The following is a 24,730-nucleotide window of genomic DNA, read 5'->3' as shown; positions in this document are numbered from 1 at the left end:
ATTTACCCAATGCCATGTAATAACCTATATGGGAAAAGAATCTGAAAAAGAATGGATATATGTATATGTGTATAAGTATATATATACACAATATACACACATATATACATATACATGATTTAATTTGCTGTACACCTGAAATTAACACAGCTTTGTAAGTCAACTATATTGCAATATATTTTTAAATAATAAACTTAAAAAATAAAAATAATAAGTAAAAAAATAATGATTAAATTGGTTTTATTCAATGACTCATGTATCAGACAGCATAACATCTAATAGATAGAAGGATGATCCCCTGATGTGCAGCTTTTGTCTGTATTCTTTTTGAGAAGCACCAAGTTATGCACCTCAAACATGGTAGGAGGTCTCTGAACAATTGCTGGTGGCTAGAGTGATTTAGAAAATCCACCCAATCTCTTTAGTCATATTAGAATTGATATGGAGACTCTAGATGTAACATTAATGGGCATGAAATGGTAGTTACCACTAGGAATACAAAAATGATCTTTCTAATCATTTCCTGAAAATATTCCCCCTCTACAGATCTATTCAGGTCCACCTGAAGAAAGTACTGCACCTCCAGTGCCTCCGCCTCGAGTGACAGCAAGGAGGCACAAACCAATCACAATTTCAAAGCGCTTGCTGCGGGAAAGGACAGTTTTCTATACTTCTTCCCTGGATGAAAGTGAAGGTCAGTAGCAAGGGTTTACCCTTAGCTTCTTAATAGTGATTGGAAACAAGATATGCAGAAGTGGAGGCACAACCATTTTTTTTTCCATGTAAAGGTATACTTTTCCTGGGTCCTGGGTCAGGCAAGGCAAGGTTTGTAAAATTTGTGCTGAGAGTGAATTAGTCTTTTGGCAATGGAGAGTACAGAGATGAACCTGCAAAGCCAGCTACCATTTTCCTTAGCAGGTCAGCGGAGGGTCCAAGGTGTTCTTAGATATATTCCTCAATAGATTGAAATGGGTGAGCAATGTGTTTTCTGAGTGTTCTGAGATTTTGTTATTTTTTATTTTTTGTAAATTTTATTTATTTATTTATTTTTTCTGCTGTACAGCATGGGGACCAAGTTACACATACATGTATACATAATTTTTCCTCTCATTGTGGTGTTGAGATGTAAGTATCTAGACATAATTCTTAGTGCTACACAGCAGAATCTCATTGTAAATCCATTCCAAGAGCAATAGTTTGCATCCGTTAACCCCAAGCTTCCAATCCCTCCCACTCCTTCCCCCTCCCCCTGGTCAACCACAAAGTCTATTCTCCAAGTCTTTTCTTTTCTGTATTTTCAAGTATTTCCTTTTCTGTGGAAAGGTTCATTTGTGCTGTATATTAGATTCCAGTTATAAGTGATATGATACGGTATTTGTCTTTCTCTTTCTGACTTATTTCACTCAGTATGAGGGTTTCTAGTTCCATCCATGTTGCTGCAAATGGCATTATTTTGTTCTTTTTTATGACTGAGTCATATTTTATTGTGTATATATACCACATCTTCCTAATCCAATCGTCTGTCAATGAACATTTGGGTGTTTCCATGATTTTAAATACAAATTCAACTAACACAGAGGAGTGATGCCTGAATAGGAGTTTCTGGTGCTTGTCTCCTCACAGTAGCCTTAATTCAAACAACTATCCATGCATAGAACTACCTTCACGAGAGCTGTGTTTTCCAGATGAGAGATCAGAGCACCTGGAAAGGGTACAGAAATAATAAAAGATGCATTGCAGATGCTAGAAAGGACATTTTTCATATTATCCTCATCACTCCTATCCTAAGCTTACACAACATAGTATTGAGAAAGATCCTCTCCACAAGGAGGAAAGATAATGAGATGAACACCCAACTTTACCTTGGACCCCAGCACCAGAACCACACCAGTAAACCTTAGTACCAACCCCATCCCCCATTTTTCCAGCATACAAACCAGCCTTCACCAACCAAGGCTCTATACCTGCCCCAGCACTAGGCCATTTTCTGCAGTCCCAGGCTCCACATACCAGGCTGGCTCTTGAAGCCCTAGTCTCCTGAACACAACCATGGACCCAGCCTTCAGGCTGGCCCCGGTAGTTCTAGTCATCAGGATATAACCACATCTCAACCTCTAGTCCAGGCCCCCTGTGGGTGCAGCCTCTTCTTCCTCAGTGCCAGGCTAGCCTCTGGGGTCGAGACTCCAAGTTCTCTGTAGATCCAGGTGGCAGCTTTGCCCATCCACTGACCCAGGCACTATAACAATCTACCTAAGAACTCCAGAAAAGCCCACTTGTGGAGCCTTCCAGCTGACCCACCCAGAATCTCTGGTTGTGCTGGCTGCTAGAGAGATTTCCTTACCAAAGCCAGTCTGTAAAAAATGGAAGATATGCCTACTTCTTCAAATAGGCCAACACCAACTCAAGGTCACAGGGATTAGGAAAAACCAGGGAAACTTAATTCCACCAAAAGAACAACATAAAGCACCATGAATTGATCCTAATGAAATGGACATCTTAACTCAAAGGGAATTACAAATAATCATCCTAAAGAAGATCAAGGAACTAAAGAGAACAACTAAACAAAATCAGGAAAATAATATATGAGAAGTTCAAGAAAGTTGTAAAAACCATAAAAAAAGAACCAAACATAAATTCAAAAGCACACTGAAATTCTGGAGAACACAAAGTCTGCATTGAAAAATTCAATAGCTTTAACATCAACCTTGAACAAGCAGAAAAAGAATCAGTGAGGTCATAAAAAGGTCATTTAAAATGACCCAGTCAGAGGAACATTAAAAGATTGTAAAAGTGAAGAAAACATAAGGGACTTAAGGGACATAATCTATAAATGAATATGCACATTGTGGGAGTCCCAGAAGGAGCAGAGACAGAGAAAGCCACATAACGATTATTTAAAGAAAAAACTATTCCTAAATATGGTATAGGAAATGAAAATCTGGATCCATGAAGCCCAAAGAAATCCATAGTGTATTTCTTTTCAGTGGATCCCTAAAAAGCATTTAACAAAATTCAATATTCTTTCATGGTAAAAACTCAACAAAATAACTGTAGGGGGAATATAACTTAATATAATAAAGGCCATATATGGCAGACCCACAGCTCACATTATACTCTAAGGTGAAAAGCTGAAAATCTTTCTTCTAAGATCAGGAAGAAGGATATTCCCTTTCTTCAAAATAAGTGAATTCAGGAAAGGATAGAATACAAAAGCAATATACAAAATTCAGTTGTTTTTCTATATGAAAAAGAAATGAAGAAAACCATTCTGTTTACAATAGCATAAAATAACTCAGGAATAAATTTAGCCAAGGAGTGGGAGACATGTACACTGAAAATTAGAAGACATCAATGAAATAAATTGAAGAAAACAAAAATAAATGGGATTCTTTTTTCATTTTTGAAAGACTTAATATTGTTAAAATGTTCATATTGCTTAAAGCTATCATTGGTTTAATACAATCCCTATCAAAATTCCAGAGACATTTTAAAGGAGTAGAAAAAAACAATTTAAAAATTCATATGGGAGATGGGATTAAGATGGTGCAGTAGAAGGACTGGAACTCAACTTCTCTCCTAAAAACACAAAATTCACAACTAAAGTCTGAGCAGTCTTCAACCAAATGGACCATAAACCTTAAAAAAGATACCATAATCCAGAAGACAAAGAGGAAGCCACATCAAGAGGTAGGAGGGGTGATTGCACAATATAAACAACCTCATAGCTCCGGGGAGGGAACCCCCACAGACTGGAAAGTAACTGGTTCACAGAGACTCACCTACAGGAGTGAGAGTTCTGAGACTCACATAAAATTCCCACGTGTGGGGATCTGGCACTGGGAGAAGGAGCCCCTGGAGCATCTGGCATTAAAGGCCAGTGAGGCTTGTGTACAGGAACTCCATGGGACTGGGGGATATGCAGACCCCATTCTTGAAAGGTGCACACAGACTTTCACATGCACTGGGTCCCAGGGCAAAGCAAAGTCTCCATAGGAATCTGGGTCAAACCTGACTGCAGTTCTTGGAGGACATGCTGGGAAAACAGGGGTGAATGTGGCTTGTAGTGAGGGAAGGTCAGAGGAAGCAAAGCTCTCTGGAATATCCATCTGTGTGCCTTCTCTGGAGGTGGCCATTTTGAGAAAATCTGGCCCCACCCATCAGAGCTGAGAAGCCCCAGGGCAAACAACAATTCAGGTGGGATCACAGCTGCACCCCTCAGTAAACAGGCTACCTAAAGACCCCTCAGGCACACAACCAGCTCTAATCCCATCCAGAGACTAAGACCCACCCACTAGAGGGATTAGAATCAGTTCCACCTACCAGTGGGCAGGCTTCAGTCCCTCCCATCAGGAAGCATACAACAAGCCCCTATACTGACTTCAGCCACAAGGGGGACAGCCATCACAAGAAAGAGAGGCTACAGGTCTATTATTTGTAAAAAGGTCACCACACTAAAAAACTATAAAAATGAAAAGACAGAGAACTATAACTCAGATCAGGGAGAAGGGAAAAACCCCAGAAAAACAGTTAAGTGAAGAGGAGATTCTCAGACTCCAGGTAAAAGACTTTATACTGTTGATGCTGAAGATGAGGCCAGACATTGGAAATAAACTGGAGGCAAAGATGGATAACTTACAGGAAACACTGACCTAAGAGATACAAGATATAAAACTTAAATAAGAGATACAAAATACAATAACTAAAGTAAAAAATTCACTAGAAGCAGCTAATAGCAGAATGCAGGAGGCAAAAAACGAATAAGCGAGGTGGAGGTCAGATTAGTGGAAATTACGGATGCAGAACAGAAAAGAGAAAAAAGATTGAAAAGAGATGAAAAGAGTCTCAGAGAACACTGGGACAACGTTAAATGCACCAACACTGATATTATAGGGGTGCCAGAAGGAGAAGAGAGAGAAGGGGACAGAAAAAATATTTCAAGAGGTAATAGCCGAAAACTTCCCTAACATGGGAAAGGAACCACCCACTCAAATCCAGCAAGCACAACGAGTACCATATAAAATAAACCCAAGGAGGAATACACTAAGACACATATTAATCAAACTGACCAAAATTAAAGACAAAGAGAGAATCTTCAAAGAAGCTAGGGAAAAGAAACAAATAACATTCTTTGGGTAGTATGGCCATTTTTAAAATATTGATTTTTCCAATCCAGGAACATGGAATATCTTTCCATTTCTTTACATCTTCTTTGATTTCTTTGATTAAAGTTTTATAGTTCTCGGCACATAGGTCCTTTACCTCTTTGGTCAGGACCAAGGTATTCCGAGGTATTTGATTTTGTGAGGTACAATTTTAAAAGGTATATAGTCATTTTGTATTCCTTTTGTAATATTTCATTGCTGGTATACAGAAATGCCACTGACTTCTGAATGTTAATCTTATATTCTGCTACTTTGCTGAATTTATTAATCAGTTCAAGGAGTTTTGGGGTTGAGTCCTTAGGGTTTTCTATGTATAGTATCATGTCATCTGCATACAGTGACAGTTTGATCTCTTCTCTTCCTATATGGATGCCTTTTATTTCTTTTGTTTGTCTAATTGCTGTGGCTAGGACTTCCAAAACTATGTTGAAGAGCAGTGGTGAGAGTGGGCATCCCTGTCTTGTTCCAGATTTGAGTGAGAAGGCTTTCAGTTTTTCCCCATTGAGGATTATATTTGCTGTGGGTTTATCATAAATGGCTTTGATTATATTCAGGAATGTTCCCTCTATACCCACTTTGGTGAGAGTTTTTTTTATCATGAATGGATGTTGGACTTTGTCAAATGCTTTTTCTGCATCTATTGAGATGATCATATGATTTTTGACTTGTCTTTTGTTAATGTGGTGTATGATGTTGATTGACTTGTGTATGTTGAACCATCCTTGTGAACCTGGGATGAACCCTACCTGGTCATGGTGTATGATCTTTTTGATATGTTGTTGGATTCGGTTGGCTAAGATTTTGTTGAGAATTTTTGCATCTATGTTCATCAATGATATTGGGCGATATTTTTCTTTTTTGGTGGTATCTCTGTCTGGTTTTGGAATGAGGGTGATGGTGGCATCATAGAATGTCTTTGGGAGTATTCCTTCTTCTTCAACCTTTTGGAGGAGTTTACAGAGGATGGGCACCAGTTCCTCTTTATATGTTTGGTAGCATTCACCTGTGAAGCCATCTGGTCCTGGACTTTTATTTGTAGGGAGTGTTTATATGACCTCTTCAATTTCATTTCTAGTGATCGGTGTGTTCAGTTGGTCTGTTTCTTCTTGACTCAGTTTTGGCAGGCTGTAAGATTCTAGAAAGTTGTCCATTTATTCCAGATTGTCAAACTTGGTGGCATATAGTTGTTCATAGTATTCTCTTATGTTTTTTTTTTTATTTCTGCAATATCCGTTGTGATTTCTCCTTTTTCATTTCTAATTTTGGTTATTTGGGTTCTTTCTCTCCTCTTTTTAGTGAGTCTGGCCAGGGGTTGTCAATTGTGTTTACCTTTTCAAAGAACCAGCTCTTGGTTTTATTAATTTTCTCTATTGTTTTTTGAATCTCTATTTTATTGATTTCTTCTTTGATCTTTATAATTTCCTTCTTTCTGCTGGCTTTAGGTCTCTTTTGTTCTTCTTTTTCTAATTCGTTTAGGTGGAGGGTTAAGTTGTCAATTTGGGATCTTTCTTCTTTTTTTCAGAGAGGCCTGTATTGCTATAAAATTCCCTCTGAGAACTGCTTTTGCAGCATCCCCTAGATTTTGTGCAATACCTATCAAATTACCCATGACATTTTTCACAGAACTAGAACAAACAATCCAAACATTTATATGGAACAAAAAAACACCCCGAATCGCCAAAGCAATCCTGAGAAACAAAAACCAAGCAGGGGGCATAACTCTTCCAGACTTCAAGAAACATTACAAATCCACAATCATCAAAAGAGTGTGGTACTGTTATCAAAACAGACAGACAGATCACTGGAACAGAATAGAGAACTCGGAAATAAACCCTGACACCTATGGTCAATTAATCTTTGACAAGGGAGGCAAGAACATAAAATGGGAAAAAGAAAGTCTATTCAGCAAGCATTGCTGGGAAACATGGACAGCTGCATGCAAAGCAATGAAATTAGAACTCACCCTCACACCCTGCACAAAAATAAACTCAAAATGGCTGAAAGACTTAAATATACGACGGGACACCATCAACCTCCTGGAAGAGAACATAGGCAAAACACTCTGACATCAACATCATGAATATTTTCTTAGGTTAGTCTCCAAAAGCAACAGAAATTAGAGAAAAAATAAACCCATGGGACCTAATCAAACTGACAAGCTTTGGCACAGCAAAGGAAACCAAAAAGAAAACAAAAAGACAACTTACAGAATGCCAGAAAATAGTTTCAAATAATGCAACCAACAAGGGCTTAATCTCTAGAATGTATAAACAACTTATACAACTCAATAGCAGAAAAGCCAATCAATCAATGCAAAAATGGGCAAAGGACCTGAATAGACATTTCTCCAAAGAAGATATACAGATGGCCAGCAAACACATGAAAATGTGCTCAACATCGCTGATTATAAGAGAAATGCAAATCAAAACTCCCATGAGATACCACCTCACAGCAGTCAGAATGGCCATCATTAATAAATCCACAAATAACAAATGGTGGAGGGGCTGTGGAGAAAAGGGAACCCTCCTGCACTGCTGGTGGGAATGTAAACTGGTACAGCCACTATGGAGAACAGTTTGGAGATACCTTAGAAAGCTATACATAGAACTTCCATATGACCCCACAATCCCACTCTTGGGCATATATCCAGACAAAACTCTACTAAAAAGAGACACGTGCACCTTCATGTTCATTGCAGCACTATTCACAATAGCCAGGACATGGAAACTACCCAAATGTCCATCAACAGATGATTGGATTAGGAAGAGGTGGTATATATACACAATGGAATACTACTTGGCCATAGAAAGAATGACATAATGCCACTTGCAGCAACATGGATGGAACTAGAGACTCTCATACTGAGTGAAATGAGTCAGAAAGACAAAGACAACGCCATATGATATCACTTATACCTGGAATCTAATATCCAGCACAAATGAAAAGAAAATCATGGACTTTAAAACAGACTTATGGCTGCCCAATGGGAGAGGGAGGGAGTGGGAGGGATCGGGAGCTTGGGTTTATCAGACACAACTTAGAATAGATTTACAAGCAGATCCTGCTGAGTAGCATTGAGAACTTTGCCTAGATATTCATGTTGCAACAGAACAAAGTGTTAGGAAAAATGTAATATATACATCTAAGGATAACTTGATCCCCTTGCTGTACAGTGGGAAAATAAAATAAAATAATAAAAAAAGCAGAAAAAAAAAACATACAAGGGAACTCCAATAAGATTATCAGCAGATTTTTCAGCAGAAACTCTGCAGGCCAGAAGGGAGTGTCATCATATACTTAATGTGATGAAAGAAAAAAACCTCCAACCAAGATTACTTTACTCAGCACGCCTCTCATTCTGATGTGAAGGAGAAATCAAAAGCTTCACAGATAAGCAAAAGCTGAAAGAATTCAGAAACACTAAACCAGCCTTACAACAAATACTAAGGAACTTCTCTAGGCAGAAAAGAAAAGACAGCAACAAGAAACAAAAATACCACAAATGACAAGGCTCACCAGTAAAGGTATATATACAGTAAGGATATGAAATCATCCATGCATAATTATAACACCAAAATCAGAAATCATGAGAGGAGGGTACAAATGCAAGACAATGGAGGTGCACTTGCAATTAAGAGAATGACAACTTAAAACAATCTCATATACGTATAGACTCATATCAAAACTTCAGAATACCTGCAAACCAAAAATCTACAATTGGTACACAAATAAATAAGAAAAATCTACTCAAATACAACACGAAAGATAGTCATCAAACCAGAAGAGGAGAAAACAGGAGAAGCAGGGAAGAAAAAAGAGTGACAAAAACAAATCCAAAGCAATTAATAAGATGGCAATAAGAACATACATATCAATAATTACCTTAAATGTTAATGAACTAAATGCCCCAATCAAAATACATAGACTGGCTGAATGGATACAAAAACAATATCCATATCTATGCTGTCTTTAAGAGACCCATTTCACTTCTAGGGACACATACAAATTGAAAGAGAGAGGATGTAAGAAAATATTCCATGCAAATGGGGATCAAAAGAAAGCTGGAGTAGCAATACTCATGACAGACAAAATAGACTTAAAATGAAGAATATTTTAAGCAACAAGGAAGGTCACTAACTAATGATCAAAGGATCAATCCAAGAAGATTTAACAATTTTAAATATCTATGCTCTCAACATAGGTTCATCACAAAATATAAGGCAACTGCTAATGATCTTAAAAGGACAGATCGACAATAACATAATTATAGTGGGTGACTTTAACAACCCACTTACAACAATGAAGAGATCATCCAGACAGAAAATCACTAAGGAAACACAGGCCCTGAATGAAGCATTAGACCAGAAGGACTTACAAAATATTTATAGGACATTCCATCCAAAAGCAATGGAACACACATTCTTCTCAAGTGTACATGGAACATTCCCTAAGATTGATCACTTCCTGGGCTACAAATCCAGTCTTGGTAACTTCAATAAAATTGAAATCATATCAAGCATCTTTCTCGTCCACAATGCTGTGTGACTGGAAATCAAAAATAAGAAAAAAATTTCAAAAAACACAAACATGTGGAGACTAAACAACATGCTACTAAACAACCAATGGATCACTGAAGAAATCAAAGAGGAAATTAAAAAATATCTAGATGCCAATGACAACAAAGAGACCACACTCCAAAACCTATGGGATGGAGCAAAAGCTGTTCTAAGAGGAAAGTTTATAGCAATAAAAGCCCACCTCAGGAAACAAGAAAAAACTCAAATAAACAAGCTAACTTTACATCCAAAGCAGCTAGAGAGAGAACAGACAAGACCTAAAGTTAGTAGAAGGAAAGTATTCATAAAGATCAGAGCAGAAATCAATGAAATAGAAACAAAGAAAATCATAGAAAAGATCGATGAAACAAAAAGATGGTTCTTTGAAAAGATTAACAAAATTGATAAACACCAACCAGACTTCTCAAGCAAAAAAGAGAAGACTCCAATCAATGAAATTAGAAATGAAAAAGGAGAAGTAACAATGGACATCACAGAAATACAAAGAATCATGAGAGACAACTACACGCAACTATTCACCAATAAAATGGAAAACCTAGAAGAAATGGACAAATTCTTAGAAAAGTACAACCTTCCAAGATTAAACAAAGATGAAATAGAAAAGATGAATGGACCCATCACAAGAACTGAAATGGAAACTGTGATTTAAAAATCTCTAACAAAACTGTAACTGCAATGTATACATCTAAGGATAACCTGACCCCCTTGCTGTACAGTGGGAAAATAAAAAAAAATAAAAAATAAAAATCTCTAACAAACAAAAGTCCAGAACCAATTCTATCAACTTTTAGGGAAGACCTAACACCTCTCCTTCTGAAACTATTTCAAAAATTGCAGAGGAAGGGATACTCCCAAACTCATTCTGAGGCCACCATCACCCTCATACCAAAACCAGACAAAGATACCACAAAAAACAACTACAAGCCAATTTCACTGATGAACATAGATGCAAAAACCCTTAACAAGATACTAGCAAACCGCATCCAACAATACATCAAAAGAATTGTACATCATGATCAAGTGGGATTTATCCCAGAGATGCAAGGGTTCTTCAATATCTGCAAATCCATCAGTGTGATACACCACATTAACAAACTGAAAAGTAAAAACCATATGATCCTCTCAATAGACGCAGAAAGAGCCTTTGACAAAATCCAATACCCATTTCTGATAAAAACCCTTCAGAAAGTGGGCATAGAGGGAACCTCCCTCAACATAATAAAGGCCATATACGACAAACACACAGCCAACATCATTCTCAATGGTGAAAAGATGAAAGAATTCCCGCTGAAGTCTGGAACAAGACAAGGATATCTGCTCTTGCCACTACTCTTCAACATAGTTTTGGAAGTCCTAGCCATGGCAGTCAGAGAAGTAAAAGAGATAGAAAGAATCCAAATTGGAAAGGAAGAAGTAAAACTATCGCTATTTGTAGTTGACATGATACTATACCTTGAGAATCCTAAAGACTCTACCAGAAAACTGTTAGAGCTCATCCATGAATTTGGCAAAGTTGCAGGATACACAATTACTACACAGAAATCAATGGCATTTCTATACACTAACAATGAAAGAGCAGAAAAAGAAATTAGGGAAGCAATCCCATTTCCCATCACATCCAAAAGAATAAAATACCTAGGAGTAAACCTACCTGAAGAGACAAAAGACCTGTACTCTGAAAACTATAAGACACTGGTGAAAGAAATCAAAGATGACACAAGTAGATGGAAAGACATACCATGCTCATGGATTGGAAGAGTTAATATTATGAAAATGACTATACTACCTAAGGCAATCTACAGATGCAATGCAACCCCTATCAAATTACCAAGGACATTTTTCACAGAACTCGAACAAAATCTTTTAAAGTTTGTTTGGAAGCACAACAGACCCAGAATAGACGAAGACATCCTGAAAAAGAAAAATGGACCTGGAGGAATCAGGCTTCTGGACTTCAGACTATAGTACAAAGTAACAATCATCAAAACCGTATGGTACTGGCACAAAGACAGATATATAGATCAGTGGAACAGGATCGAAAGCCCAGAATTCAACCCACACACCTACAGCCAACTAATCTATGACAAAGGAGGCAAGGATATACAATGGAGAAAGGAGAGCTTGTTCAATAAGTGGTGCTGGGAAAACAGGACAGCCGCATGGAAAAGAATGACATTAGAACACTCCCTAACACCTTATGCAAAAAAAAAACCTCCAAATCGATTAAAGACCTAGATATAAGACCAGACACTATAAAAGTCTTGGAGGTAAACATAGGCCCAACACTCTCTGACATAAACGACAGCAACATCTTCTCAGATCCACCACTTAGGATATTGACAATAAAAAGAAAAATAATCAAATGGTACCTGATCAAACTAAAAAGTTTCTGCACAGCAAAGGAAACCCTAAACATCATGAAAAGACAACCCACAGAATGGGAGAAAATCTTTGCAAATGAATCCACGGACAAGGGATTAATCTCCAAAATTTATAAACACCTTCTGCAGCTCCATACCAAAAAACAAACAACCCATCAAAAAATGGGCAGAAGATCTAAACAGACAGTTCTCCAAAGAAGACATACAGATGGCCAAAAAACACATGAAAAGATGTTCAGCATCACTCATTATTAGAGAAATGCAAATCAAGACCACTATGAGGTTCCACCTTACACCAGCCAGAATGGCCATCATCCAAAAGTCTATACACAATAAGTGCTGGAGAGGGTGTGGAGAAAAAGGAACCCTATGACACTGTTGGTGGGATTGTAAATGGGTGCAACCACTGTGGAAACCAGTATGGAGATTCCTCAGAAAACTGAAAATAGAACTCCCATTTGATCCAGTAATCCCACTCCTGGGCATCTATCCAGAGAAAACCACGACTCGCAACGACACATGTACTCCAATGTTCATTGCAGCACTATTTTCAATATCCAAGACACGGAAACAACCTAAATGTCCATCGACAGAGGAGTGGATCAAGAAGATGTGGTACATGTACACAATGGAATATGACTCAGCCCTTAAAAAGAATGAAATACTGGCATTTTTAGCAACATGGATGGACCTAGACCTTATCATGCTAAGTGATGTCAGCCATACAATGAGACACCAACATCAAATGCTCTCACTGACATGTGGAATCTGAACAAAGGACAGACTGAAGTTCTTTGCAGAACAGATGGTGACTCACAGACATTGAAAAACTTATGGTCTCCAGAGGATACAGTTTGGAGGGTGGTTGAATATGCTTGGTTTTTGTGATGGAATTCGTATAAAATTGGTTTGTACAACTACAGATGTGATGAATTCATTGAGCAATCAAAAATAATAGCAGTAAAAAAGAATTAACCATAAATCTTAATAGTTTTCTATGACAGTTAAGTATTCTTTTTCAATATTATGTTTAACAGCTGCTTGCCTTATAATGGATATTGTTTGTTCAATCCTTAATTATTGGACATTCTTATTATGATGCTGCTGCCATGGTAATCATCATTGATGATTCATTTTTTTATTTTTATTCAAAAAATAAATTTTTTTGGTAGACATTAAAAAAAAATTCATGTGGAACCACAAAAGACCCCAAATAGGCAAAGCAATCTTGAGATAGAATAGAAATGTTGAAGTCATCACATTTCTGATTTCAAAATATACTACAAAGCTATAGTAACCAAAACAATAGATTACTACTATAAACTAAGACATATAATCCAGTGAAACAGAATAACAGAAAAATACACACATTTATTGTCAACTGATCTTTGACAAAGGTTCCAAATATACACAGTGGGCAAAGCACAGTCTTTTTATAGATGGTAGTGGGAAAATAGATAATTATATGCAAAAGAAATTAGACCTTTATCTCACACCACATACAAAGATCCACTCAAAATGGATTAAAGACTTAAATGTAAGACCTATAGTTGTATAAATACTAGAAGAAAATGTAGAGGAAAAGTTACTTGGCATTGTCTGTTCTGGGAAGTAATTTTTCTGGAAAAGTTACTTGGTATTGTCTGCTCTGGGCAGTAACTTTTTTGGACATGACACTAAAAGTACAGGCAACAAAGCAAAATATACTGAAGAGCTTCTGCACAGCAACAGAAACACTCAAGATATTGAAGAGCCAACCTACAGAATAGGAGAAAAATAGATAAGGGTTTAATATCCAAAATACATAAGGAACTCATATAACTCAATAATAAATAACCCAATTTTTAGAAGGTCAAAAGACCTGAATAGACATTTCTAAAAGCAAGAAATATAAATGGCCAGCAGGTATATGGAAAGGTGCTCACCATCACTAATCATTGGAAATGAAAATCAAAACCACATTGAGATACCACCTCACACCTATTAGGATGGCTATTACAAAAAAAAAAAAAAAAAAAAAAAAAAAAAAAAAAAAAAAAAGACAGACGATGTCAAGTGTTGACAAGAATGTGGAGAAAGGGGAACACTTGTACATTGTTTGTGGTAATGTAAATTAGTACAACCATTGTTGAAAACAGAATGTAGTTTTCTCAAAAAGTTAAAAATAAACTACCATATAGAATTGTCAGCTGTATGGCTGAGTGTTCAAGACATGCTCATTTATACAGAGTCCCTTTGCAAAGACTGGGAGTCATATTGGTTCTTGGAATTTTAAGGCAATCTATGTCTAATATTTAACTGACCATGAAGCTGACAAAGAAATATCTTTAGTGGTCACACTCAACAAAAAATACAGATTTTACAGAAATAGGTGAGAAAAGTCAGTTAAAAAAAACAAAAAACTGGAGTTCCCGTCATGGCGCAGTGGTTAACAAATCCGACTAGGAACCATGAGGTTGCGGGTTCGATCCCTGCCCTTGCTCAGTGGGTTAATGATCCGGCATTGCCGTGAGCTGTGGTGTAGGTGCAGACGTGGCTCGGATCCCATGTTGCTGTGGCTCTGGCATAGGCCGGGGGCTGCAGCTCCGATTCTACCCCTAGCCTGGGAACCTCCATATGCCGCAGGAGTGGCCCAAAGAAATAGCAAAAAAGACAAAAAAAAAAAAAAAAAAAAAAAAAAAACAACGAACAACAATAACTAAAACAAATAGCAACAACAGCAAACCCTGGGAAGAAGACATCTGATTTCCAGAGTTGCTGTATTATATTACTTAAACTATCCAATTTTTCAATACAAAATTACCAGATTTGTAAAGAAACAAGAAAGCATGACCCATACACAGGAACAAAAATAAAAAGCAATTGTGCATTTGCTACCACATTACCCAGCAAATCCACTCTTAAGTATGTACTCAAGAGAAATGAAAACATGGCTTTGTGAAGACTTATAATTGAATATTTTAGTATCTTTTTTTTCATATCAGCCCCAAATGTAAACAACCTAAATGTTTATCAAATGATGAATGAATAAACATGTTGTGGCATATGCATTCAATTGAATACTACTCAGCAACACACAAGAATGAACTATTAATCATCCCCATCTTCCAGGTATCAGCTTCTTTCAGGACCTCAAGTATGTCCTCATAATCCAGGACTTTGCACCTGCTGTTGCCTTTGCTGGACTCTCTCCCCTGCACCTTTATATGGCTGGGTCACTCTCATGCTTCAGGTCTCAGATAAATGCCACCTCCTCCAAGTGGCCCTCCTTGAACACACCTGAAATAGCTCTCCTTTGTTGTTTGTCTCTGCCCCTAGTTGTTTTCACTCATCTCATTTATTAACAGTTCTTCAGATCTTGTGATCTTGTTACTTCTTTTTTGCTTTCCACAGAATAACACCACACCAGCTGTGTGAATAAAAAATAAAATAAAATACCATAGCATCCAGTAATTCCACTTCTAGGTATATATTCAAGGGAAATGAAATCAGTATCTCAAAGAGACATCTGGACTCTCATGTTCATTGCAGCATTATTTACAATAGCCAAGATGTGGAAATACCAAAGTGTCCGTCAACAGATTAGTGAGTAAAGAAAATGTGATATACACACACACACCCAGAATCACACACACACACACACACACACACACACACACACAAACATACAACAATAGACTATTATTCAGCCTTAGATAACAAAGAAGGAAATTCTGTAATTTATGACAGCATGGATGAACCTGGATGATCTTATGCTAGGTGAAAAGAGCCAGGGACAGAAAGACAAATGCTGCATGATCTCACTCATATGTGTAAGTCAAACCTTTATGTGTTAACTTAAAGTAAAACTCATAGAAGCAGAGAGTAGATTGGTGGCTGCCAGGGACTTGAAGGAGGGCAAAATGGGGAGGTGTTGATCCAAGGGTACAAAGATTGTTATTCAGTATGAATAGGTTTTGGAGATATAAGATACAGCGTTGTGACCATAGTTAAAAATAACATATTGTATACTTGAAGTTTGTGAAAATGTACTTAAGTGTTCTTACTAAACACACACACAATATGGAAACTATGCAGGGTAATGGATGTGTTAATTAGATTGTGGTAATCATTTTATATGTATTCATAAATAAAAACATCACATTATACACTTTAAATATATACAATTTTTGCTTTCCAATTATATCCCAAGAAAGCTTGGGAGAAAATCAGCTCACATGGATTTAGTAATTACCGTTTCAGGTAGAGTGTTAGGTAGAATTAAGACACAGTCCTTGACCTCAAGAAATTTATAGGCTAAATGGAGATAGATAACAAATGTCATTCAGTGGAATAATTGCTCAGTGTGGATCCTATACCAATTCTAAATGGAATTATCTCTCCCCACTGCTATGTTGATACCTTTTTTGTCAACATTACTAACAGTTTCCATGTTGCCACGCTACTATTCTCATTATACTCAGCTTGTGAGCAGTATTCCCGTCTACTAACTCTTACTTCTTGAAACACTTTATTCACTTGACGTTCAGGATGCCAAACTTTCCTTCTACCTCACTGGATATTCCATCTCAGTCTCCTCTGCTGGTTTTCTTTCTCTTGTCAACTTCTACTTTTTGGAAGGTCCCAGAGTATTTTTCTCTCAGTTTACTTCTCTGTGTATATTTATTTCTTCTGTGATCTCATTCAATCTCATGGCTTTTAAATCTGAGGATGATTTCCAAGTTTATATATCTAGGGATGTTATCTCCCCTCTATTCCCATCTCAGACTCCATGTTCAACAGTTCTCCTTAGATGACTCATGAACATCTCCAGTTTTAAATATAAAAAACCACAACTCTGATTTCCTACTCCTATTCCTCAATCTGCTCTGGTATCCCCAATGTAAGTAATTCGAAATACCAGTCACCCAGTTGCTCAAGAAATTTGGGATCATCTTTGATTATTCTCTTTTCTTTTTATCTCACATGTAAAAATTTTACCTCAGCAATTCCTGTTAGCTCTATGTACACATTATATGCTAAACATACTAAATCCTTCTGCTTCCTTCCCTAGTCAAACCACTATCATCTCTTACCTGAGCTTACAGGAGCTTCCAAACTGTTATCCTCACTTTTCTTCTTGCCTCACTACAATTCATTCTCCACAGCAACCAGTATGATATACATTCTTTTAAAAATGTAAATCAGATCATATCATTCCCTGCTCAAAATTTACAGTAGGTTATCTTCACTTTTAGAAGAAAATTTAGTAGTTCCCATTGTAGCTCAACAGAAACAAATCTGACTAGTATCCATGAGGACACAGGTTCAATCCCTGGCCTTGCTCAGTGGGTTAAAGATCTGGCATTGCCATGAGCTGTGGTGTAGGTCATAGATGCAGCTTGGATCTGGCTTTGCTGTGGCTGTGGTGTAGGCCAGTGGCTACAGCTCTGATTTACCTCTAGAGTAGGAACCTCCATATGTTGTGGGTATGGCCCTAGAAAGACCAAAAAAAAAAAAAAGAACCATTAAAAATTAGAAGAAAATTTACATTTTATTCTGCATTATATGATCCTCACTTACCTTTCCGATCTCATTTATGAACTTCACTGTCTCTCTGTCCCCTTTGTTCTCTCTGATTTTATCTCACTGGTGTTCCTGTTCCTTACACATATCAAATGAACCTAAGGGCCTTTACATTTACTGTTTCCTTGGCGCTAAATATTCTTCCTCCAGAATTTTGCAAGCTTCACTCCTTCATTCAGATCTCTGCTAAATGCCATCTCTTTAAAGAGACATTCTCTGAGTACTCTATTTAAATAGTTCTTTCTCCTCCAATTACTCTCTATCTTTTTACACTTTTTTGTTTTATTCATATCACTTGTTACTATTTGTTCACAAGTTTATTATCTGGCTTTCTCATTAGAATATAAGATCCACTTTATCACCAGCTTCTAGAGGAATTCCTATATATTGCATGTGTTCAGTAAATCCTTTAGGACATATAAGCAGGTATATAGGGAATAATGAAGAGAAAGAAACTGCCCAGATTAAGAAATCACCTTCTTCACAGAGGAGGTAAGCTGGCATTTAGGAGAAAGTGGAAGAGAACATTGAATGCCTACTTTTTTGCATAACCTTATTCTAATTGGATAAACTCATTTATTTGTCTATTCATAATAGACAGGTACACTCCAGAGAATATAATCTCTATACCAGCAGAAAATTTTCACTCAGTATTCCCCTAGCATATTACCTGACATATCATAAATCCTCAATAAATGTGTGTGATAGGTGAATGAACTGAGTGTTAGTAGACCCAAGATATAATTTAATCTTGGCCACTAGCTTGCTGAATGACTTGGGATAGTCACTTCCTCATTCTGGGTCTCAGTTTGCCCACCTGTGTGATGAGATCTTTGTGCCAGAAGATCACCAATGGGATCACCCACTCTAGACATTTTTCTAGCTTTTTGTTTTTTTACTGAGATATAATTCACATGACATAAAATTCAACTTTCTCAAGGGTAGGTCAGTGGTTTTTAGTATATTTACAAGCTTGTGTAACCGTCTGATTCCAGAACATTTTCATCATCCCCAAAAGAACCTTGTGCCTCCCAATACTCCCCTATCTCCCTATCCCTGATGATTACTACTTTACCTATCTCTATGGATTTGTCTCTTCTGGAAATTTCATATAAATGGAAACATACAATATATGGTCTTTTTGTGGCTGGCTCTTAGCATAATGACTTTAAAGTTCATCCATTAGGTAGCATGTATTCATCATGTAGCATGTATACATCATTATGTAGCATGTATTCCTTTATATGAGTGAATAATACTGCATTATATGGATATACCACCTTTTGTTTATCCTTCATCAATTGATGGATACTTGGATTGTTTCCACTTTTTGGTTATAATACTGCTATGAATATTTGTGCATAGATTTGTGTGTTGATGTAAGTTTTCAGTGATCTTGGGTATATACCTAGGAATGGAATTTGTGTGTCATATGGTTGCTGTATGTTTCTTCTTTGAGGAACCATTTTGAGGCTATTTTCTTAATCAACATACCATTTTATTTACCCACCAATAATGGATGACAGTTCCTATTTCTCTACGTGTTAACCAGCACTGGGTTTTTTGTTTTGCTTTGTTTTGTTTATATTTGAGATATAAAAAATGATGATTTGACACACATATACATAAGTGAAATGATTACTACAATCAAGCTAATTAAATGCCATCTTTTTTTTGAATGGAGCACTTGAAATCTACTCTCCTAGCAAATTTCCATTATTCAATATAGTACTATTAACTATGCTTATTGTGTTATATATTAGACTTCTAGGTTTATTTATCTCACATAACTGCAACACCTTGGCCAATATCTCCCCATTTTCTCCACCTCCTTGACACTAGTAATCACTGTTCTACTCTCTTCTTCTATGCATTCAACTTTTTTAGATTCTACATATTAGATTATACACTTTCTTTCTGTTTTCATTCTTTCTTTGTGTCTGGCTTATTTCACTTAGTGTAATGTCTTTCAGTTTCATCCATATAGCAGCAAATGAATGGCAGGATATCCCTCTTTTTGAAGGCTGAAATAAATAAATAAATAAATAAATAAATAAATAAATAAATAAATAAATAAATGTCTTTGTCTATTCATTCATTGATAAACACTTAGGTAGTTTCCATATCTTCTTTTTAGTTTAGTGATTTTTATTTTTTTCCATTATGGTTGGTTCACAGTGTTCTGTCAATATTTTACTGTACAGCAAAGTGACCCAGTCAGACATACATACATATGTGTGTGTATACATATATATATGTATATATGTGTGTGTGTGTGTGTGTGTATGTGTATATATACTTTTTTTTCCCACTGTATACCATGGGGACCAAGTTACTCTTACATGTATACATTTTTTCCCCAACCATTTCTTCTGTTGCAATATAAGTATCTAGACATAGTTCTCAATGCTACTCAGCAGAATCTCCTTGTAAATCTATTCTAAGTTGTGTCTGATAAACCCAAGCTCCCGATCCCTCCCACTCCCTCCCCCTCCCATCAGGCAGCCACAAGTCTGTTTTAAAGTCCATGATTTTCTTTTCTGTGGAATGGTTCATTTGTGCTGGATATTATATTCCAGGTATAAGTGATATCATATGGTATTTGTCTTTGTCTTTCTGACTCATTTCACTCAGTATGAGAGTCTCTAGTTCCATCCATGTTGCTGCAAGTGGCATTATGTCATTCTTTCTATGGCCAAGTAGTATTCTATTGTGTATATATACCACCTCTTCCTAATCCAATCATCTGTTGATGGACATTTGGGTAGTTTCCATGTCCTGGCTATTGTGAATAGTGCTGCAATGAACATGAAGGTGCATGTGTCTCTTTTAAGTAGAGTTTTGTCTGGATATATGCCCAAGAGTGGGATTGTGGGGTCATATGGAAGTTCTATGTATAGATTTCTAAGGTATCTCCAAACTGTTCTCCATAGTGGCTGTACCAGTTTACATTCCCACCAACAGTGCAGGAGGGTTCCCTTTTCTCCACAGCCCCTCCACCATTTGTTAATTGTGGACTTCTTAATGATGGCCATTTTGACAGGTGTGAGGTGGTATCTCATGGTAATTTTGATTTGCATTTCTCTTATAATCAGCGATGTTGAGCTTTTTTTTCATGTGCTTGTTGGCCATCTGTATATCTTCTTTGGAGAATAGTCTATTCAGGTCTTTTGCCCATTTTTCCATTGATTGATTGGCTTTTTTGCTATTGAGTTGTATAAGTTGCTTGTATATCCTAGAGATTAAGCCCTTGTCGGTTGCATCATTTGAAACTATTTCCTCCCATTCTGAAAGTTGTCTTTTTGTTTTCTTTTTGGTTTCCTTTGCTGTGCAAAAGCTTGTCAGTTTGATTAGGTCCCATGGGTTTATTTTTGCTCTTATTTCTGATGCGTTGGGAGACTGACCTAAGAAAATATTCATGATGTTAATGTCAGAGTGTTTTGCCTATGTTCTCTCCTGGGAGTTTGATGGTGTCCTGTCTTATATTTAAGTCTTTCAGCCATTTTGAGTTTATTTTTGTGCAGGGTGTGAGGGTGTGTTCTAATTTCATTGCTTTGCATGCAGCTGTCCAGGTTTCCCAGCAATGCTTGCTGAATAGACTTTCTTTTTCCCATTTTATGTTCTTGCCTCCCTTGTCAAAGATTAATTGACCATAGGTGTCAGGGTTTATTTCCGAGTTCTCTATTCAGTTCCATTGGTTTGTCTGTCTGTTTTGATACCAATACCACACTCTTTTGATGACTGTGGCTTTGTAATGTTTCTTGAAGTCTGGGAGAGATATGCCCCCTGCTTGGTTTTTGTTTCTCAGGATTGCTTTGGCGATTCAGGGTCTTTTGTGGTTCCATATAAATGTTTGGATTGTTTGTTCTAGTTCTGTGAAAAATGTCCTGGGTCATTTGATAGGGATTGCATTGAATCTGTAGATTGCTTTGGGTAGCATGGCCATTTTTACAATATTGATTTTCAAAATCCAGGAACATGGAATATCTTTCCATTTCTTTACATCTTCTTTGATTTCTTTGATTAAAGTTTTATAGTTCTCGGCATATAGGTCCTTTACCTCTTTGGTCAGGTGTATTCCGAGGTATTTGATTTTGTGTGGTGCAATTTTAAAAGGTATGTAGTCATTTTGTATTCCTTTTGTAATATTTCATTGTTGCTATACAGAAATGCGACTGATTTCTGAATGTTAATCTTATATCCTGCTACTTTGCTGATAAATCAGTTCAAGGAGTTTTGGGGTTGTGTCCTTAGGGTTTTCTATGTATACTATCATGTCATCTGCATACAGTGACAGTTTGATCTCTTCTCTTCCTATATGGATGCCTTTGATTTCTTTTGTTTGTCTAATTGCTGTGGCTAGGACTTCCAAAACTATGTTGAAGAGCAGTGGTGAGAGTGGGCATCCCTGTCTTGTTCCAGATTTGAGTGAGAAGGCTTTCAGTTTTTCCCCATTGAGGATTATATTTGCTGTGGGTTTATCATAAATGGCTTTGATTATATTCAGGAATGTTCCCTCTATACCCACTTTGGTGAGAGTTTTTTTTATCATGAATGGATGTTGGACTTTGTCAAATGCTTTTTCTGCATCTATTGAGATGATCATATGATTTTTGACTTGTCTTTTGTTAATGTGGTGTATGATGTTGACTTGTGTATGTTGAACCATCCTTGTGAACCTGGGATGAACCCTATCTGGTCATGGTGTATGATCTTTTTGATATGTTGTTGGATTCGGTTGGCTAAGATTTTGTTGAGAATTTTTGCATCTATGTTCATCAATGATATTGGGCGATATTTTTCTTTTTTGGTGGTATCTCTGTCTGGTTTTGGAATGAGGGTGATGGTGGCATCATAGAATGTCTTTGGGAGTATTCCTTCTTCTTCAACCTTTTGGAGGAGTTTACAGAGGATGGGCACCAGTTCCTCTTTATATGTTTGGTAGCATTCACCTGTGAAGCCATCTGGTCCTGGACTTTTATTTGTAGGGAGTGTTTATATGACCTCTTCAATTTCATTTCTAGTGATTGGTGTGTTCAGTTGGTCTGTTTCTTCTTGACTCAGTTTTGGCAGGCTGTAAGATTCTAGAAAATTGTCCATTTCTTCCAGATTGTCAAACTTGGTGGCATATAGTTGTTCATAGTATTCTCTTATGTTTTTTTTTTATTTCTGCAATATCCATTGTGATTTCTCCTTTTTCATTTCTAATTTTGGTTATTTGGGTTCTTTCTCTCCTCTTTTTAGTGAGTCTGGCCAGGGGTTTGTCAATTTTGTTTACCTTTTCAAAGAACCGGCTCTTGGTTTGATTGATTTTGTCTATCGTTTTTTTGAATCTCTATTTTATTGATGTCCTCTTTGATCTTTATAATTTTGTTCCTTTTGCTGACTTTAGGTTTTTTTTTGTTTTGTTATTGTTTTTGTTTTGTCTTTTTGCCTTTTCTAGGGCTGCTCCTGGGGCATATGGATATTCCCAGGCTAGGGTCTAATCGGAGCCATAGCCACCAGCCTACACCAGAGCCACAGCAACACGTGATCCAAGCTGCGTCTGCAACCTCCACCACAGCTCACGGCAACGCCAGATCCTTAACGCACTGAGCAAGGCCAGGGATAGAACCCGCAACCTCATAGTTCTTAGTCATATTTGTTAACCACTGAGCCATGATGGGAACTCCTGTTCTCCTTTTTCTAATTTGTTTAGGTGCAGGGTTAAGTTGTCAATTTGAGATCTCTCTTCTTTTTTAAGAAAGGCCTGTATCGCTATAAATTTCCCTGTGACCACTGCTTTTGCAGCATCCCATAAATTTTGAGAGGTTGTGTCTTCATTATCGTTTCCCTCAAGGTATTTTTTAATTTCCTTCTTGATTTCCTCATTGACCTATTGATTTTTTAGTAGCATGTTGTTTAGCCTTCATGTAGTAGGTTTTTTTCTCATTTCTTTTCCTGTGTTTGATTTCTAGTTTCATGCCACTGTGGTCAGAGAAGATACTTGAAATAATTTCTGTGTTCCTAAATTTGTTGAGGTTAGCTTTGTACCACAGAATGTGATCACCCTTGAAAATGTTCCATGTGTATTCTGAATTTTTTGGATGTAGTGTCCTGAAGATGTCAATTACATCTAATTTTTCTATTGTTTCCTTTAGGATCTCTGTTGCTTTATTGGTTTTCTGTCTAGAGGATCTGTCCATTTGTGTGAGTGGGTTATTAAGGTCTCCTACTATGATTGTATTCCCATCAATTTCTCCCTTTATGTCTGTTAATATTTGTTGTATGTATCTGGGTGCTCCTGTATTTTGGGCATGTATGTTGACGATAGTAACATCCTCTCCTTGGATGGATCCCTTAATCATTAAGTAGTGTCCTTCTTTGTCTTTCTTTATGTCTTTTGTTTTAAAGTATAGTTTGTCTGATATGAGTGTTGCAATTACTGCTTTCCTGTCATGTCTATTGGCATGAAATATTTTTTCCCACCCCTTCACGTTCAATCTATATGTGTCCTTTGTCCTAAGGTGAGTTTCTTGTAGGCAACATATTGAAGGTTTTTGCTTTTTTATCCACTCAGCCACTCTGTGTCTTTTGATCGGAGCATTCAGGCCATTGACATTTAAGGTGATAATTGATAGATGATTATTTATTGCCATTTTGAACCTCATGTTCCAGTTGATTCTATGGTTCTCCATTCTTCCTTTCTTTTTTTGGTCAGATGGTCTCTGGTTATTTCCTGCTTGAGTGTTTTTTTTTTTTTTTCATTTTTTGTGAATGCAATATTTGGTTTTGGCTTGTGGTTGCCCTGTTTTTTTAAGTCTGCTAACCCCTTCCTATAATTGTGTGTTGTAGACTGATGGTCCTGTAGGTTCACACACTTCATTACTATACTAAAATTAAGAAAACAAACAAAATTTTTTAAAAAGGACCTGTTTATTTCCTTACTTCCCTTGCCCACATTTTATGATTTTTATGACTATTTTTTTTCTTTTCAATTTTATTTTGTTTGAAGCATGTTCATGATTAAATCTGTATGCTGGCTTATTTGAGTGACTGCTCTCTG

At 36.9% G+C, this 24,730-nt stretch overlaps 1 protein-coding gene across 7 annotated transcripts in view; it reads left to right on the top strand.

Moving 5' to 3' along the window:
* Positions 1–24,730, top strand: part of OPHN1 (oligophrenin 1) — a 560,542-nt gene that overhangs the window by 494,864 nt on the left and 40,948 nt on the right. For all 7 annotated transcript variants that reach the window (XR_002340743.1, XM_021080299.1, XM_021080302.1 and 4 more), the window contains one exon: positions 547–694. Coding sequence is in view for 6 of the 7 variants with exons in the window: in XM_021080299.1 (XP_020935958.1) it covers positions 547–694 (148 nt within the window). In the remaining variant the exon portion in view is untranslated. The remainder of the gene's footprint in view (positions 1–546; positions 695–24,730) is intronic.

The sequence above is a fragment of the Sus scrofa genome, chromosome X (genome assembly GCF_000003025.6).
Source record: "Sus scrofa isolate TJ Tabasco breed Duroc chromosome X, Sscrofa11.1, whole genome shotgun sequence".
Taxonomy (NCBI): Eukaryota; Metazoa; Chordata; class Mammalia; order Artiodactyla; family Suidae; genus Sus; species Sus scrofa.
The sequence above is the reverse complement of the archived record's forward strand: the minus strand, read 5'-3'. Positions and strand labels throughout refer to the sequence as shown.